Source organism: Bombus pascuorum, chromosome 5 (assembly GCF_905332965.1).
Source record: "Bombus pascuorum chromosome 5, iyBomPasc1.1, whole genome shotgun sequence".
Taxonomy (NCBI): Eukaryota; Metazoa; Arthropoda; class Insecta; order Hymenoptera; family Apidae; genus Bombus; species Bombus pascuorum.
In genome coordinates this window covers 2,598,581-2,616,000 of record NC_083492.1, presented here as the reverse complement: position 1 = coordinate 2,616,000, position 17,420 = coordinate 2,598,581, and the positions used below count along the sequence as shown (strand labels likewise).

Sequence of the window (17,420 nt, the reverse complement as noted above, 5' to 3'; positions counted from 1 at the left end):
TGTAGAACAGTTAGTTTTTGAGTACTTTACATGTTGATCAGTATTTTAATTATTAAAGTATATAATTGCTGTTAAAAAAATGTAATTTTATTATTATGATAAGTAAAAATACAAAAATTATCAAAACTGTTTGTTTATTCATTGTTTAAGTGTTTCAGTGACTCGTAAAAAATAAATCCACGGTAATTCGATTACTCTAGATCTATTTAAATTATGAATTATATACGAAAAAAATCAACTGCATACACGCAATAGTTTTCATTATATGTTATACTAAAACATATAAAATATTTTTTCCATGTAATTGCTTTATAGTTAAGGTATAAAATCTGGATTCTTCCTTAAAATTACGAAACCTTCCATGATGGGTGTTAAAGGTATATATTCTTCGGTTGCAAGTTCTGCTCTTTCACCATATGCTAGTAAAACAGGAGTTGTATGTGTTTGGAAACCTGTAATCGTTTTGGGTTTTCCCGCTTGACCCACAACGTCTACAGCAAGACCTACCCTTACCGGTACAGCTAAAGGATTTAACTTTTCATCAAATGTTACTAACATCCTCGGTTGCATTGCAACTGCTAGCGTGTACAACAAATAATGAGATCGACCTAAAATGACTGAAAACAAAAATAGCGTCATAGTTATTTAATACATCTTAAATAATTACAATATCTAAAAAAGATTGAAATACTTACTGTTTTTTACGTCGAGGAAACCAATTAAGGTAGCTAAAAGTCCAGCAAGTGCTACAGGACTTAATACTTGTCTATCACTGTGATATGGAGATAATGTCAAAGTTCCTTTTCCAAGATGCGTCAAACCTTGTGCGATGCGAACCATGAATAAATTGTTAGGATCTTTTGCATGGAATTGAGCAAGTTGCCTTAACATTGCAGCCAATCTTGCGTTGTTTGTTCCAGCTCCAACCAAACCCATTGCGAAAATTGCATTATGCGCTACTTCCGGATCACTATCATGGGAGAATTTAGATAATGTATCGAGTATATTCAGTTTTGGATTGGAGACTGATATGAGTCCAAGTGCGAGTGGAACGGATCGCCTGATAACAGGCTCGCAATAACGCAATAAATGACCAAATGTTCTGTACGCCATCTCAGCACCAATTTCTTCTCCCATGGCAATTAAAGCAATGCCAAGCACAGCAATTGCTTGTCTTGAGCTGAGATCCTTCGCTTTATCCTCCTTTTTTTCTTCTTTTTTATCTTTATCTTTACGATCGCTCTTGTCTTCTTTCTCGTTGGATGGTTCGTAATGTTCAGAGCAAATATGCAATAGATGTTGGATCTTCAAAACATTTCCGGTACCGGCGTATGCGCACACTTCTACTAAAGTCGTGGACATTGATTTGAAAGGTTCAGGTACTATTTCTAGGGCTGCTATTATAGCTTCTGCCGCTTCTTGTTTCCCTAAAAAGCACAATCCGAGGCCTAAAGGTAGAAATCGTGCGTACGTGTCTTTTAAATCTGCTTCTGACTTCTCCATGAGGGCGTGCATTATGGTTGTTGTAACGTAAGCATTACAAGAACCTACTGCTACCATTCCTAGAGCAAGACCTGCCACGCCTATGACTTCCCAGCTAGACTTGGGATCGCTAAGTACAGGAATTAAAAGACCATAAACAGCTTCCCGATTCGAACCCGCATATGCCAATCCAAGACCAACAATTGCACCAATACGCATTGTGTTACTGCTGTGTAATACATAATCAGATAAAAGTGCTAATGCAGGATCGCATTCAATTCTTACGCGGCAGTTGACCAGACCACAAGCTAATAGAGCACCAGATTTGATGTAATCTTCAGAAGAATAAAGATACTTGTCTATCGGTGTCAAACCACCATCAACATCCCATAATAGTACAAGACCAAGGGATGCTGTTGCACTGAGCATTCCATGTTCTTTATTTTTATACAACCATTTATTCCCATCTTCAACCAATAGTTTATCTTGACCAAAAGCTGCATTGACAAAACCATTAACAAAGCTCGCAGCAAGATTTTGTCTTGCTGAATCTACTTGACCACCCCCAAATGGAGATCTAGAATTTTCCAAATGTGACTTGTATACATCTTCTGGTGTTTTTGGCTCCATTATGTCTAATTCACGCGCAAGATTAAGGAAATGGTAATTCAACAAAGAATTGGACATAATTTCAACTAGATCATCATATTCTGGAGTAGATTCTGGAAGTTCCAAGAAAATTTGCTGTCTACCTAGCATAAATGCTAGCTGCTTTTGGACAGAACTAAAAACGATAATATATATATATTAATACAGTTTTTTTTTAAATATTTATTTTAATAGCATCTTAACTTACAGATCAGTGCAGTTTGTAAATATATCTTCAATAAGTGGTAAATCATTCAGCTGCATTGCCAGCCTAACAGCCTGAGGGTACTGGCCAAACTTCCTATATAATTTGGCAGCAGCATGAAGCAGAGTACTATTTTCTGGATCTGCTACATATGGTACACAGCTTGTTAAATATAAACAAACTCTTTGATATGCACTTTCATCTACGTATTGCTCCAATAGATCTAGCCTTTCAATTTCCATTAGCAGATCGCAAGCTTCTGTTTCAGCATTGTGGGCCATGTTATAAGGTACAATTTCATGTACCAGAGCTATTAGTTTTTTGCTAATAGCTTCTGCATTGTCTGTTGGCTCATCCCATTCACCAGCTAATTCTCCTGATAGATGCCTAACATATTCATGCCCCCATTCTCCAATGGCTATAGCGGACCCAGTAAGTCTATACTTAAGACATTCTCTACCTTCACCCATAGTCATAGCAAGGACAGAAATGACATCAGAACATAATTCCTTACACTTTACATCTGTTATCTTTTCATAAATAGATTTCATAGTATCATAATGAGGTCTCATAAATTTAAGAGGTTTTGGAACACTAGTCATTGATGTTGTGGATGCACGGATATGGTTACGTAGAGACTCTAAAGCTGGGTAGTATAAACTTGTATTAGGATCTTGCAAACGTTCAACAAGGTGAGTTAACTCTTCTTGCAAAAGTTTGTCCTCTTCAGACTAAAAAAATATTAGAGTAAATAAATGTTATAATATTAAAGTTACATTTTTTTATATAGTGAGAATTTTATTTAAATTTATAATAAAATCAGATACGTTCCTTTTTATTTTTCGTATTTTCTACTGTTGAAAATGTTATTTTGAAATAATCCTGCAACAAAAACTACAACTCACCAATTCATTTTTATCTTCCTCTTTTCCGCTTCTGACTTCTTTGTTTGTTTTTGACTCCACTTTCACGCTTTCAGGCATTTTGTTTCAATTATCACTTAAAATGATTGCAAAATATAAAACTCAATCCACCCTTCGATCCTAGTTGAAGCGTAGGTTAGAATAAATGTAGACCCTATTTGCGAGTCACCACTATTCATCATGGGTTAGAGATATGATAGAATTGTAACATCAATTTTTGCATTTCTGACGAAGGTTTCCAGTTCCTCCACTAGATGGCCGTTCGACTTCCACGACTGTACAGTGCACGATTGATACAAGAAGTATAGTAATCTATGTATCACTTTGTGTTTAAGTCTGATTTAAGTTTAGGACGCTCTGTTCATTGAACGTGGAAAATTGAAGAGTTAGTGATTCAGTGATAATTTATAGTTACGGTATAATTGTGTGAAATATAATCGTGTTGAAATAAATCACGTTATAAACGTTACGACTGATTAACAGGATATATTCAATTTTTTAAAAAATGAGTCGCAGAAGAGTACATGAAGAGGAAGATGGATACGGTAAATTCTCTTTTTTCTTATATTACCATTAATTAAAAAATTAAAAATTGTACATGTTGAACAAATTACTTTTTTATGCTCATATATTCTATTTTTATACAAATTTTATAGAACGGGCGTATAAGAAACGTAGGAGGGTATCGGAGAATCAAGAGATTGAAGACCGACTTGAATCTCTCATCCTAAGAGTAGGAGAAAAATCTACATCATCCTTAGAGAGCAACCTTGAAGGACTAGCTTCAGTGTTAGAAGCTGATCTTGGATTATTTCGCAGCAAAATACTTAGGATTCTGACTGAATGTGCAATTAGAATGCCAGAGAAATGTACAATTTATACCACTCTTGTTGGGTTGTTGAATGCAAAGAACTTTAATTTTGGTGGTGAATTTGTTGACTACATGGTAAAGAACTTTAAAGATGCATTGAAGGCTTGTAAATGGGATGTAGCTAGATATTCATTAAGATTTCTAGCTGATTTAGTAAACTGCCATGTTTTATCTTGTGGATCTTTAATGCAATTGTTTGACAATATGTTAGATGCTGCTAATGAAGATGGTGTACCTCAAGTAAGACGAGATTGGTATGTAAAATGTATTCTATGTGATTTTGTGGATGAGAGTAACAAAATATATTTATTTATTATCATTTATTATAGGTATGTCTATGCTGTATTATCAACATTACCATGGGTAGGAAGAGAATTATATGAAAAAAAGGAACAAGAGTTAGACCATTTGATGGTTACAATAGAGATATTTTTAAATAAAAGAAGTAAAAAGCATCAAGCAGCATTAAGAATATGGTCAAGTGATACACCTCACCCTCAAGAAGAATATTTAGATTGTTTATGGGCTCAAGTGAGGAAACTTAGGCAAGACAATTGGGCAGAAAAACATATTCCTAGACCATATCTTGCTTTCGACTCAATATTATGCGAAGCATTGCAACACAATTTACCTACTATAATGCCACCGCCGCATCATGAATCTTATTCCTATCCGCTACCTACGGTAGTTTTCCGTATGTTTGATTATACAGATTGTCCAGCTGAAGGACCGTTATTACCTGGAAGCCATGCTATAGAACGTTTTCTTATAGAGGAACATTTAAAACAAATTATCAACAATTATTTCTTTGAAAGAAAAGATTGGTACGTATTTCCTACCCCTATCTAGTTTTTTTTTTTTTTTTGGGATTTCTGTTCTGAAATTAAATATTCACGTGTAATGGATTACAGTGCAGCCCAACTATTGAACTTTCCATATAAAGCAAAAATACCATTGGATTATTGTATAGTTGAAGTAATATTTGGTGAATTATTTAGACTACCAGCTCCAAAGCATTTAGAAATATGTTATGGGTCGATTTTGATTGAACTTTGTAAATTACAACCATCAACAATGCCACAAGTAATTACAAATATTATATAAAGTAATTACAAGTACATTATAAATATAAATTCAAATATTTATCTTAACTTTTACTTTACGTTGATGTAGGTTTTGGCACAAGCAACAGAAATTTTATTCCGTCGCATAGACAGTATGGCCGCTACTGCTTTTGATCGTTTCGTATGGTGGTTTGCGTATCATTTAAGCAATTTTCAGTTTCGTTGGTCCTGGGAAGATTGGGATTCTTGTTTGCAACGTGATCCAGAACATCCTCGGCCAAAATTTATTCGAGAAGTACTTCTAAAAGCTTTACGGTAAATATGTTAAATTAATCATGGAAACGTTTTAGTGATATAAATAAGTTCATAATAATAATATTTTATTTATAATCTATGCTTAGATTATCATATTACCAAAGAATACGAGATATGATGCCAGGATCGTACGCTGACTTAATTCCAGCGCCTCCAGAGCCTATTTATAAATATACTTCAGAGGGTGCCAGTAAATACAAATTTTTTAATAATATTATTTATAGATAATAGATAAAAATTCTGTCTACAAAAAATTGTTCTATAGGTTCACTTCCGGGTACAGCAGCAGCTCATGAATTGGTCGTTTCTATAAGACGTAAATGTACTCCAGAAGACGTTCTCAACGTATTAAATACGTTACCAGGTCCTAGAGAAAATGAAGAAACGAATAATTTCAATCCTTTGAAAATTGATGTTTTTGTACAAACATTATTGAATTTAGGTTCAAAAAGTTTTAGTCATAGTTTTGCAGCGATAGGAAAATTTCATTATGTTTTTCAAGTAAGATTTTGAACAAGAAATATTTATAAAATCTGACAAAAATAATTACAGGTGTAATAAATTTGTATTTTCAGGTTCTCGCTGAAACTGAAGAAGCTCAAATATGTATTTTGAGAAATATGTATGCATTATGGAAGAATCACTATCAAATGATGGTAGTCTTGACTGATAAATTCTTGAAAACTGGTATTATTGAATGTAGTGCAATCGCAAATTGGATATTTTCTAAAGAAATGGTGCCAGAATTTACCAAGTATGTATAATTTTATAAACAATACTGTTTTAAAACATTTAACAACATTTATATTAACTATATCGTCTTTATAGATTATATATTTGGGAAATTCTTCATTTAACAATCCGAAAGAAAAACAAACATGTAACAAAGTTAAGCACAGAATTAGCGGAAGCTCGTGAGAAGTTGAGGAGAGCAGAAAGTAGGTCAGGTTCATCGTCAGAAGATGAAGACAATAATAAAGACAGGAATCGGGAAAAACCGTCAGAAGATGTTGTAGAAAGAATGGAGGAAAAGCTGGAAACAGCTCAAGCAGATCAGAAAAATTTGTTCCTTATCATCTTCCAGGTACATATAATTATCTTATTATTACTATTATAGAAATAAAAAAGATATTCACTAATATTTCTTTTTAATAATCTTTTTTCAGCGTTTTATAATGATCCTATCGGAACATTTAGGACGCTGTGATACTGACGGTATAGATTATAATACTCACTGGTACAAATGGACCATAGGCAGATTACAGCAAGTGTTCTTAACTGTAAGCTTTTTATCAAATGATAAAAATAAAATGTACTCTTTTGTTTGCACATAATGTTAATTGTTTTTTCTCTTATTAACAGCATCATGAGCAAGTTCAAAAGTATTCATCGACATTAGAAACTTTACTTTTTACACCAGATCTGGATCCACATATCTTGGATGTTTTCCATCAGTTTGTTTCTCTACGAGCATGAATGTCATTTTCTACAGTAATCGTCATGTTAAATATATTTTATGTTATTGAAAAGTTGGAAGTCTAATTTCCAATTTTTGAATATTTTGAATTTTTTATATTTTAATCATTGTTAGACATGTTGTGATTTTTCATGACGGAATTGGCGAATTAGAACTAAGAGGAGGAAATTTTTATATTGCAATACATTCTACGACAAATTATTTGATTTTCAGGATAGCATAATATCATGTAATATGTAAGATAACATTATGTGTAAATGCTAAATGCGTTGTTATGCGTGATGTAAATATATTTATCCAGCTTTAAGTGTATTTCTTTTCAACAAGGCAATGCCTGATATTTCATCATACGTGACAGTATGTATTGTAAATAAAAATACAAAAAACAAAGTATATTGTATTGATAGTTTCTGTATTAAATATATTGTAAGTATTAAATATATAACTAAGATATATTCATTTTTCATTTAAGTTTATATAGTCGATAATAACATAGTGAAGTAACTCATTGTAGTTTGAATAATCTGAAAATATAAATAATAATAAAATTACGTATACTATTACGATTATCTAAAGAGTTACAATAAGAAATTTTTACCGCGAGAAACGTTTCCATTGACATGACCGCCATTTTGAAAGCTGTTATTTTGCTGAATATCATAGTCCTTGCGATTAATAACATATATAAATTATGAAACTTTTTAGGAAACATATACCATACTACCTCGCATCTAAAGTAATTCGTTACCAATTAATCGTTGGAATGTAAAAATTGAAAAATATCACAGAAATATAAAATATTCTTACGTCGCGACATATACTTCTTCACTATGATTTAATAATCTTTGTCCAGGAAGACAAAGAATGAATATATGTATAGCTTGTGCCAATGCAAGTGATCCAAATCGCGTCATTTCGTCCGTATTACCTAAATTCAAGACTGTCTAAAAATAACAAAGCATTTCGTTATTATTTATTATAATTAAAGAAGAATTTTGTAATTTACAACAACATCTAATTTACAAGAGCGTACTGGCGATATTTCTATTGATATATTTGTAAAAAATTTAATATGAATCGAAAGTACATCTAAAATACTAACGAATCCAATCTCCTCCATTATTGATTACAGTTTGGCAATGTTTTAGCATACTTTCTATTAATTCTTCGGTGTACTGTACAGATAATGATCTGCATATTTTTTGAACGCGATATATTAAAGTACTTAATTTCAAAATATGTTTTTCTTTCAATTTGTGTTTTATAATTGATCAAATATTTTATATGGAATTTGCGCCAAGTGACTGGAACGGCCAGTCCAGCAAAATACCGCTTCAAATCGCTTAACATATACAGCATTCGTTTCGAACAGCTCTATGCTTTTCAGTAATATAAGCTATGGTAAGATATTATAAGCCAAAGCGTAATAATCACTTCCTCATTAAATATCAATTTTCGTAGATATTGCCAGTACGGTCTTGTGGAATAGGCTGTAGTTGCGTGTAAAAATACAATACCTACTCCAACTCCACCAATGCTAAGACAGATAATGTGAAAAAACATCTGAGCTAATATATATTTAGCGAACAATGATTCCACGAGATTTGAGTATCTACAAAAAAGAAATGAATTAATTTCTCACACGAACGAAATAAATAATGACTATACATTAACAATAAACTATCGACCTTATTGCATTTTTATGTTCTTTTATACACAGTAATAGTTTTCTAAAAATCTTCGCCTTTTCTTCCTGTGATAATTCAACATTTTTATACTTCTCCAGTAAATGATGATCCTTTAAGTTTATCAAGCTACTTGTATCCAAAATGTGCATAGTTCTTAACTGATAACTGTAAACAAATTTTTGAGATCAAATATCGCGGAATATTTGAATCAATAGAGATGAATTTTACCTCACAACTGCAAACAAGGCACAGGCATGTTGGACGTACAACATGTAAGCGCTATAGCTAGTAGATATTACCATAGCTACTATGAATATTGCTATATATACAGGTATGAACACGTAATAAAAATATTGTTGTGTATTCACGCCATAATCGACTACGACTGGTAAGCTTTTCTCTTTGGAATGATTCGAAGGTACAACGAGATCAATTACTAGTGATATAGTTGGTACCAGTAAGAAAGCCAAAACTGTTGAATAAAGGTACGCTAAAATGGAAAATGCTTTTAAAGTCGATGAAAACAATTTCTCTTCAGTTTGAACTAATGCACTTACAGAGATAATACAATATAATTTTGTTTCCTTGCGTGTTATAAAATTGAAGAATTTTATTTTCTGGGCGGTTCATGTAATAATTATGATCATTTCTAATGAATAAAAGTACATCTTTGACCTGTAATAAAAGAAAACAGAAAAAGATTATTTAATAAAAATAAGAAGAGTTTATTCTAGAATACAGGAATTTCTCTGCAAACATATTTTTGAAAGTCCCCTCGCGCTTTAATCATTGCGTATAAATTTTAACTGCAACGATAAACAAGTTGCTTTCATCTTGAGAATATTATTCCTTACTAAAGAGTGAAATAGAATTAAATTAATTAATCGGTTTCAATTCTGAATATTCGTAGAGTAAACGAGGCAAGAGACGGTACCTTTTCCATGTTAAAAATTAGGTTCAAATGCGACGACAAGCAGAGAGAGATTGTCACCAACGGTGGTATGCATTCAATGACAGCATTTTTGTTGACACTCCACTCATTGGATAATCCTCTAATCTAAAACAAAAAAAAAAAAGAAATGAAATATTGAATTACAAAAGCAAATAAATAAAAGCTTATTCGAGATACTGGTGCTTGAGAAAAGTACGAAATTCTATTCCATGCCAAATTATCACATTCTGCTATAAAAAAAATTAAAATTTTCACTCAAATATAAGTAATTCATAAAAGATATAACTTAGAAAAAACGAAGCTGGCACCCCGCTGGGGGTAGCCGCCCACATGCTATATTTATTTTTTATTTATATTTTTTTTTTCTTCACCAACAAGATATAACACTTTACCAAATGTCCATAAGGACAAATTGTAAAATAACCAAAATAAAATAAAAACATTTGCTTTCTCCGTAAAAAAAAAAAAAAAAAAAAAAAAAAAATATATATATAAGTAATTCATTAAGCGCACGGAATTATTCCTTCAATTTATCGCCAACCGATCATACGATATTCAGACATTTTTCATCAGTTAAATAATCGCGAGCAGATTCGTTTCGTGATCGTTCATTCAGTGAAGTACTGTGCGTACTTCGTGAAGGACAATTAAGTAATTTTTATATCACACTTTTTATTCGTAATTATAATTGTAGGGTGTTTTATAATATAAAAAAGAAAGAGAATATGTGGAAAAAATGTTATACGCTTCAAAAATGTCAACGCATAAGAATAAAACTAGTCTACACATCACACTGCCAATTTTATCTACTGCATTCTCCGCGCAAAGGGTTTATTAAAACTCACTATAAAATGAAAATCGTCCTATTGCGGAGAATTAGTTTTCTATAGTCTACTTTTAGCAGGACGTTTAGTAACAATCGATCGTTTCGCCTATTAAGTAAAACGTTCTGTGTAAAATGATAGAAGGAAAAGAAAAAAGAAAAGAAGAAGTACTAATATTCTTTAATTAGCTATCATTCTACGAATCTATCATTTTAACATGAAAGGAATAAAACCTCGACGAAGAACTTTTAAAGAACTTAAAAATCTCGTTTTCTTTTTTTTATTTAATGAGTGTAGAAAGACGGACGTTGCGACTGTTTAAATAATTAACTAACTTGTTAATAATTTAACAAGCAAATCTTTGTCGATTTTCCTTGTGTTTCATTCGATTTTTTATTACTCGTCATCGTCACAGTATATTATACTATGTCTTCGTCTCTTAGCTTCAATTATGAGTCGAAGAAATGAAAGAAACGCGACGATAATCGGCATGAATTTCTTCGAGCAGCCTGCCTTTCGATTGAACAAGCGTCTTTTGTCCATCATCGGAGTATGGCCGTTTCAGAGTACTCTAATGAAAATGTTAATGCAAGGCATCGTTTACTTATTCTGCGTGTCTCTCTTCATAGCCGAGGTAATCCTAAAAATACGAATTATGTATAAATAAATTGATGTTACTAGAACAAAAGCCTAGAATGATACTCTGCTCAAATGATAGGATGAAATTGTAAAAAGAACAATAGCATGAAATTTGTGTTTAAAAAGATATTTAGTGGTAATAATGCACTATAGGATATTATGTAAGATTGTGTTGCAGTTTTATCAATGATTCAAGAAATTCACTATATTCCATGCCAAATCATTGTAAATCATATCTACTCATATATGTATGTACGTGTGAATTTGCACTGTATATTTATGATAGCGAAAATCCATTGTTAATATAATATTTACTATTGAATTGAACTAGTGTATAAAAGTTGCCAGAATTATATGATAAATTTAATGCTTTTCTAACTATGCAGTGTTAATACAATTTATGATTTAACTATCGAAACGTACCGACAAATATAATTCTTTATCTCATAACTGTAAACAAGACAGTCGTGTTACTACGAGAATACTATGTATGGCGATGACGATAATCATAACGAACGCCAGTAACGTCTATAAATTTTTATAAGTTTCACTATAGCTGAAATTTTAAAAATTAGATACTACATGCCTAATTACATAATTACATGCCTTAACATGCTTCAATAAATCCAAAGGGGGAAAAATAATAGACGCAAAATTTATTAAAGATGGGTGAGGAATATCAAACGATACTGGTATCACAGAATGATGAATTCGAACGGTTGAAATACATTTTCTTCCAATAGTCTGGACATCCATAATTACGAAGGTCTTGCATAATGGTAATTCATCATTCCCAAAATTTATGGGAATTCTGCTGTTTTGTAAAGGATACAATTATTCAGAGATGGTTAACTTCAGTGACACTTCAATACTAATATTAAGTACAATAACAATTATTGTTTTTTAAATTGTCGAGGATAGAACATTGAAGTACGATGTGACTGTCTGTGTGTCCTATAAAAAGAAGAGAAATTACTAATGAAGAGAAGCATGTAAGTATTGAGGCGGACGTTTGTATGTTCAGTTATATCATTTTTGACTAATTGATAAGATGTTAGAGTATTTGCACTCAATTAGCGTGTGTACATTGGATGACAGTGTCATAATCTATTCCGCACGATTCGATCAATTTACTTATCTGAAAACATAAGGTGACTTATATTTTAAAAGATATCGCTTAATCAGAGTGAATAAGTACCAGTATGTTACAAAAAATATTAAACAAAAATTATATTTCGCATATAATGTCAAGCAGATCTCTCCTTGTTCAAAGACAACTGTTTCGCTCCAAAATTAAGATTCAAATGTCTATCACTAATGATACGCATTCTACACATGTAATATAATAGAAAGCTAACGATTCTTAATTCGTTTGAAATTGGCGCCATGTTAGTTATATAGACGTAGATTATAGTAAGAAACAAGGGAATTTTTTTCCTAGAGTGGTGGCTATAAAGCCTTCCACTCGTATATCTTTCGGTCGTGTCGTGATCGGTGTCGTGATTGTTCGATGAGTATAGTGTGGTATAGTTTATGCGAGGTACTTACGAATAATCGGTGCGTCTAACGATTATCGGGAGGAAAAAATATCGGTGTCTCGTTTATCGTCAAATATTTATTCATAGAATTTTTCTTAGTTAGGGTGATTTTATCCCGATAATATTGGTTCGTGAATCCGTGTGTGCCATAATCATGAATAAGAGGATCATCAGCGCGATACTATTCGAATATCATGAACATAGTAACAGTGTAATCTAGAAATGGAAAATTAAATTAAGGCATAACAGTGGACAAATGGTTTTTATACTTCGCTAGTTTTTGCGCAAACGATCGGTTGACTGTTGTTGCGTGTCTCGAACGTGCGGCGATAATCGTTTCTGAACGCAGAGCTCAGCATGGTGATACGGTAAATAGACCATCGTTTCTGGATGCCTAGGTTAATTAAAGTTGTTTGTACATTGTGATTCCCTTACGATCCATTCGTGCTCGATATTACTCCCTTTCTTTTTCTTTGTTCCACATCGGTAGATTTTTTTCCAAAGTTTTTAGTTCGCTGTTCGACCAAATAAACATTTACCTACATATATTATTATTATTATTAGTTTTAAATGTAACTTATAGAATGCCAACCAAATAATATTTTTCCAAAAATTAAAATCTATTGCTAGAGTTTAATATTCGTTTTTAATATTTTTCCATAGGTTACAATGTTAAATATAATGTAAAATTAAAATGAAATTTTCTTTGTTTATTATCAATTTATGTGCCATAGACGATTGTATATAAGACGTTTATATCGTGAAAACGATGGATAACTGAATTGGCAGATATATATTCTTTGTTTAATGAAAACGTTTTATTTGAAATGACGATTGAATATACAATAAATATTTTTATATTTTACAAAAAGCGTTTTATTATTTTCTCCAAGGAAAAATATACACAAGTGTGTGTGATGGAAAATTATGGTATTAAGGATGCCTTAGCATTTATATAATGGTTGTAATACTATGTTTATGATTTATATAAAATCAAATTAGAAATACTTAAAATAAGCACAAAAATGTAAATACATTATTGAATGTTTGTATATTTCTATAGTGATATGAAATAAATTAGAAGTATTTAGATTTAAGATTTAATGACATAGAAATACTGTAATTAAACATTCCTTAAAGAAAAGGATATTTAATTTATTTAAATGAGAAGCACGTATTATTTAAATAAATGTTATTTAAATAAGTATGCATGCATCAATTCTCAGTTATAGTAATGTTTAATGTAATATATATACTTGTTTATATCAATGCAATTGATGGGTGCAATATTTTGATAAAAATGAATATATAGATAAGATAAAAGAATCAACTCTTTGACCAATACAATCAAATGAAATCAAGAATAACTATATCAATTAAACAGTCTCATATTGGTAATATATTTTCCTCAGAAGATATAATGTATTTTTTATTTCTTGCTTGTAATATCTGCTGTTCTAATTTAAATAAATATGTTATAAGTAAATTTTAACACAAGGATATATTTTTTATGAACAAATCTATCTTAGAAAATATCTTGGCCATACTGTATGACATATCATGTATAGGAACAGACAGTTTTTCCTACAAAGCAATATCAATGTATAATGTTACAGTTATGTGTAATTAGTAAAATAATAAATTAATGTTTGCATAATGTAATATAATATAATATTCCAATATACCAATTTATTATACCAGGATAACAAATCCTTTCTCAGTTTTCTACTATTATTGGATTTTTTATTTTCTCTTAATCAAAGAAGTAACTAGATTGGTTGAAACTTTTATTAAATCTAGGAGAATGCTAAACTATATAATAGTATAGCAATTATTATTACACTGAATGTTTCTTATTGCAGATTATAATTACCAATTCACAGCATCCCATGTTGCACTTGCTCATGTTTGCTCAACTTTGCAAAGATACTTAAGACTGTCTGTCCTTACGAGTATCTTTTGAAGTACAGTGGAAGTAGTAATCTGTTAATTTTACTCAAAGGAGGATGCCAGTAACTAAACGTATTCCATGCCCTTCGCGGTAAGTAAGTGGTTTACGTATTACATACTGTAGGACAAGAAAAAACAGAGATCTACAAATAGGTGACTTATATTCTATCTTTATATTAATTTTCAAATCTTTCTTTTTGTAATTCAAATTATGTAATCCTTCTTAGGAAGGTTTTCCCCTTGTGATTTTTAAAATGAATTACAAAATACTGTTATTTCTATCATTTTAAAAATAACAGGTTTATTTTCTGAATTTTAGCACTTATGTTACTGACATCCACCTTAAAGCTATAAACTACTTATAATGTGTTAAAATATATGGAACAATTAATTTAGTTGTCCATTTTTATACATAATGACTGTATATTTTGTAGCACAAAAAGTATAAGTAAATAAAAACAAAACTAGATACTTCCACACCATAAAAATATTTTGAACCTATGAAAATATTTGTAAAAACATCTATATTTAATACTAGGCTAAAAAACATCAACAGTGATACAATGTGTAAGGAACATAGGCATTATATTACACTATACAATATTGCAAGAAAGAAACAAGGCAAAGGTGGCAGAAATATTAAACATTCATTCTTTCCTCAAATATTTCTCAATCTTAAAATAAAATTATTACTTATCGTGTTGTATCAATAACTATCATAAAAATAATGTCAGTTAATAGTTTTGCTATTAATTATTACATTACATTTATTTCAGATCTGACGGTGGTAGCAGTGAAAGTCCATTACTTGTGGAAGAAGGAGAAACAGTTGGCGCACCTCACAGTCCACGCAGCAAACATAATCACAATCACACACATGCTAATCCTCATAGGTCCCACAGTTACCGCCATGAAAAACCAAAACAGCTGATAAAATATGGAGAATTAGTTATTCTTGGGTAAGAAGCTAATTTTTGTCTCTTACATTTGTATGAAAATATTAATGTGCGAAAGTATAAATTAATTAAATGTTTTTTTTAGTTACAATGGATTCCTTCCACCAGGGGATAGAGGAAGGAGAAGAAGTAAGTTCATTTTGTTTAAAAGACCTGTACCAAATGGCGTGAAACGCAGTAAACATTACATCGTTAAAACACCTCATAGTTCACAAGCTATTCTTAATACAAAACAACATTCGATATCGTATACTCTTTCTCGAACACAAGCCGTTATCGTGGAGTATACCGAAGATGAAGGAACTGATATGTTTCAGGTAAGTTTAATATTGTTTAATTCTTTTAGATATTAAAATATTCTCATTTACATCGATGTATTTATAAATATAGGTTGGACGTTCTTCCGAATCTCCTATCGACTTTGTTGTTATGGACACATGTGCAAGCGGTAGTGACGCTTCGAACGAAGGACGCGTTGCTCAAAGTACAATTAGCAGGTTTGCCTGTCGAATTCTCGCCGATCGATCGGATCCTAGAATCGCTAGAATATATGCTGCAGGTTTTGATAGTTCAAGAAATATCTTTTTAGGGGTAAGTTTCCTTTTATACTGTATACAAATACTAGTTTCGATGGGATTATAAGAAAAACACAAAAATTGATTGTTTTAGGAAAAAGCAACAAAGTGGCAAGAAAATCGTGAAATTGATGGGCTCACAACAAATGGCGTTTTAATAATGCATCCGCGGGGTCAGTTTTGTGGTGGTGAAGCACAATGTGGTTTTTGGAGAGAAGTCAGCGTAGGTGGAGGAGTTTTTTCGTTAAGGGAAAGTCGAAGTGCCCAACAAAAAGGAAATGTCGTAGAAGATGAGAACAATATTCTGCAAGATGGAACTTTGATCGACCTTTGCGGTGCCACGTTACTTTGGAGATCGGCGGAAGGTCTGGCAAAGTCACCAGTAAGTGTAAATAATTTATAATCCTTACATTCGTATGAAGACTACAAATCGAAAATATAAAATGTTTTACACAGACAAAGCATAATTTAGAAGAACTAGTTGATGCTATAAATGCCGGAAGACCACAATGCCCCGTTGGTTTAAATACATTAGTTATACCACGTAAAGCAGCTGCAGATTCAGCACAACAGCAACCATATGTCTATTTGAAATGTGGACATGTACAAGGTCTCCATGATTGGGGTCAAGAAAAAGACACAGCCACTAGAAGATGTCCAATGTGTCTAGTAGCCGGTTCAGTAGTTAAACTTTCTATGGGAATAGAACCTGCATTTTATGTGGATTGTGGCCCGCCTACTTATGCATTTAGGCCTTGTGGACATATGGCTACAGAAAAAACTGTCAAGTTAGTATTAAGTATACTACAGTACTTGTGGGTTTTCAATTGTTTAACGATATATATTTATAGTATGTAAAATTGTATCGTATTACAGATATTGGGAGAAAATTGCAATTCCACATGGTATAAATGGTTATATCGCAATTTGTCCGTTTTGCGCAGTCCCTCTTGAAGGAACACCAGGATATGTAAAACTGATTTTCCAAGATAATGTAGATTGAGGTTCGTTTATTGTAAGATCGTGAGTATGTGTAGAAACTATTAACTTCTTATAAAATGCAAGGACTATTGAAATTAATAAAATGTAAATAATCTTAATACGAATATATATATATATATTAACAAAGTTCTATCTTCTTCCCACAAAAATAAATTTAAGCAAAACTTTTGTATGTACAGATAGCTCTGCAATACTTATTATGTAAATGACTCTTAAAATAAATATCCCTTCTTAAACAGTATTAATTACATATATTTTTTATATATCGTGGACTTTCTTAATTTAAAACCAAAACTTCTGTTTTCTTATAT

The 17,420-nt window shown here is 31.6% G+C and overlaps 4 protein-coding genes across 6 annotated transcripts; 2 read left to right on the top strand and 2 right to left on the bottom strand.

The window, feature by feature from the left end:
* Positions 1-117: 117 nt before the first annotated feature.
* LOC132907277 (26S proteasome non-ATPase regulatory subunit 2) lies at positions 118-3,458 on the bottom strand. Its single transcript, XM_060960206.1, has 4 exons — positions 3,241-3,458; positions 2,339-3,066; positions 696-2,266; positions 118-617 (listed from the first exon to the last, which is right to left on the bottom strand). The coding sequence occupies exons 1-4, from the start codon at positions 3,316-3,318 to the stop codon at positions 316-318; spliced, it is 2,679 nt and encodes an 892-aa protein (XP_060816189.1). The 5' UTR covers positions 3,319-3,458; the 3' UTR covers positions 118-315.
* A 130-nt stretch (positions 3,459-3,588) lies between these two features.
* On the top strand, positions 3,589-7,292 carry LOC132907278 (nuclear cap-binding protein subunit 1). The gene is made up of 11 exons (XM_060960207.1): positions 3,589-3,803; positions 3,915-4,383; positions 4,459-4,953; positions 5,041-5,212; positions 5,303-5,508; positions 5,595-5,698; positions 5,774-6,009; positions 6,084-6,262; positions 6,337-6,592; positions 6,675-6,788; positions 6,871-7,292. Exons 1-11 carry the CDS (start codon positions 3,764-3,766, stop codon positions 6,982-6,984), a joined length of 2,385 nt encoding a protein of 794 aa, XP_060816190.1. The 5' UTR covers positions 3,589-3,763; the 3' UTR covers positions 6,985-7,292.
* A 34-nt stretch (positions 7,293-7,326) lies between these two features.
* LOC132907282 (uncharacterized) lies at positions 7,327-11,659 on the bottom strand. 2 transcript variants are annotated; one of them, XM_060960214.1, is made up of 9 exons: positions 10,785-11,659; positions 9,608-9,730; positions 9,231-9,348; positions 8,902-9,163; positions 8,674-8,838; positions 8,507-8,597; positions 7,793-7,929; positions 7,584-7,716; positions 7,327-7,509 (listed from the first exon to the last, which is right to left on the bottom strand). In XM_060960214.1, exons 2-9 carry the CDS (start codon positions 9,614-9,616, stop codon positions 7,459-7,461), a joined length of 966 nt encoding a protein of 321 aa, XP_060816197.1. In that variant the 5' UTR covers positions 9,617-9,730; positions 10,785-11,659; the 3' UTR covers positions 7,327-7,458. The 2 variants fall into 2 exon arrangements, with proteins under 2 accessions (XP_060816197.1, XP_060816196.1); XM_060960213.1 differs by having other exon boundaries at positions 7,367-7,716.
* An 899-nt stretch (positions 11,660-12,558) lies between these two features.
* Positions 12,559-17,350, top strand: LOC132907290 (protein pellino). Of its 2 annotated transcripts, XM_060960227.1 has the most exons (8): positions 12,559-12,994; positions 14,489-14,667; positions 15,353-15,535; positions 15,618-15,849; positions 15,923-16,123; positions 16,202-16,489; positions 16,564-16,895; positions 16,984-17,350. In XM_060960227.1, exons 2-8 carry the CDS (start codon positions 14,633-14,635, stop codon positions 17,108-17,110), a joined length of 1,398 nt encoding a protein of 465 aa, XP_060816210.1. In that variant the 5' UTR covers positions 12,559-12,994; positions 14,489-14,632; the 3' UTR covers positions 17,111-17,350. The 2 variants fall into 2 exon arrangements, with proteins under 2 accessions (XP_060816210.1, XP_060816211.1); XM_060960228.1 differs by lacking the exon at positions 14,489-14,667 and having other exon boundaries at positions 12,560-12,994.
* Positions 17,351-17,420: the final 70 nt, after the last annotated feature.

Bases quoted from the DNA above. Each gene is read 5' to 3' on its own strand.
- LOC132907277 (XM_060960206.1), bottom strand. From the start codon at position 3,318: ATGCCTGAAAGCGTGAAAGTGGAGTCAAAAACAAACAAAGAAGTCAGA. The intron at 3,067-3,240 runs GTGAGTTGTAGT...ATATTTTTTTAG, and splicing joins AGGAAGATAAAAATGAATTG to TCTGAAGAGGACAAACTTTT. The intron at 2,267-2,338 runs GTAAGTTAAGAT...TATCGTTTTTAG, and splicing joins TTTACAAACTGCACTGATCT to TTCTGTCCAAAAGCAGCTAG.
- LOC132907278 (XM_060960207.1), top strand. From the start codon at position 3,764: ATGAGTCGCAGAAGAGTACATGAAGAGGAAGATGGATACG. The intron at 4,954-5,040 runs GTACGTATTTCC...AATGGATTACAG, and splicing joins TTCTTTGAAAGAAAAGATTG to TGCAGCCCAACTATTGAACT. The intron at 5,509-5,594 runs GTAAATATGTTA...ATCTATGCTTAG, and splicing joins GTACTTCTAAAAGCTTTACG to ATTATCATATTACCAAAGAA.
- LOC132907282 (XM_060960213.1), bottom strand. The intron at 8,598-8,673 runs GTCGATAGTTTA...TCTTTTTTGTAG, and splicing joins GAACATAAAAATGCAATAAG to ATACTCAAATCTCGTGGAAT. The intron at 7,930-8,506 runs GTAGGTATTGTA...TGTTATTTTTAG, and splicing joins TTAGCATTGGTGGAGTTGGA to ACAGTCTTGAATTTAGGTAA.
- LOC132907290 (XM_060960227.1), top strand. From the start codon at position 14,633: ATGCCAGTAACTAAACGTATTCCATGCCCTTCGCG. The intron at 15,536-15,617 runs GTAAGAAGCTAA...TGTTTTTTTTAG, and splicing joins GGAGAATTAGTTATTCTTGG to TTACAATGGATTCCTTCCAC. The intron at 16,490-16,563 runs GTAAGTGTAAAT...TGTTTTACACAG, and splicing joins AAGGTCTGGCAAAGTCACCA to ACAAAGCATAATTTAGAAGA.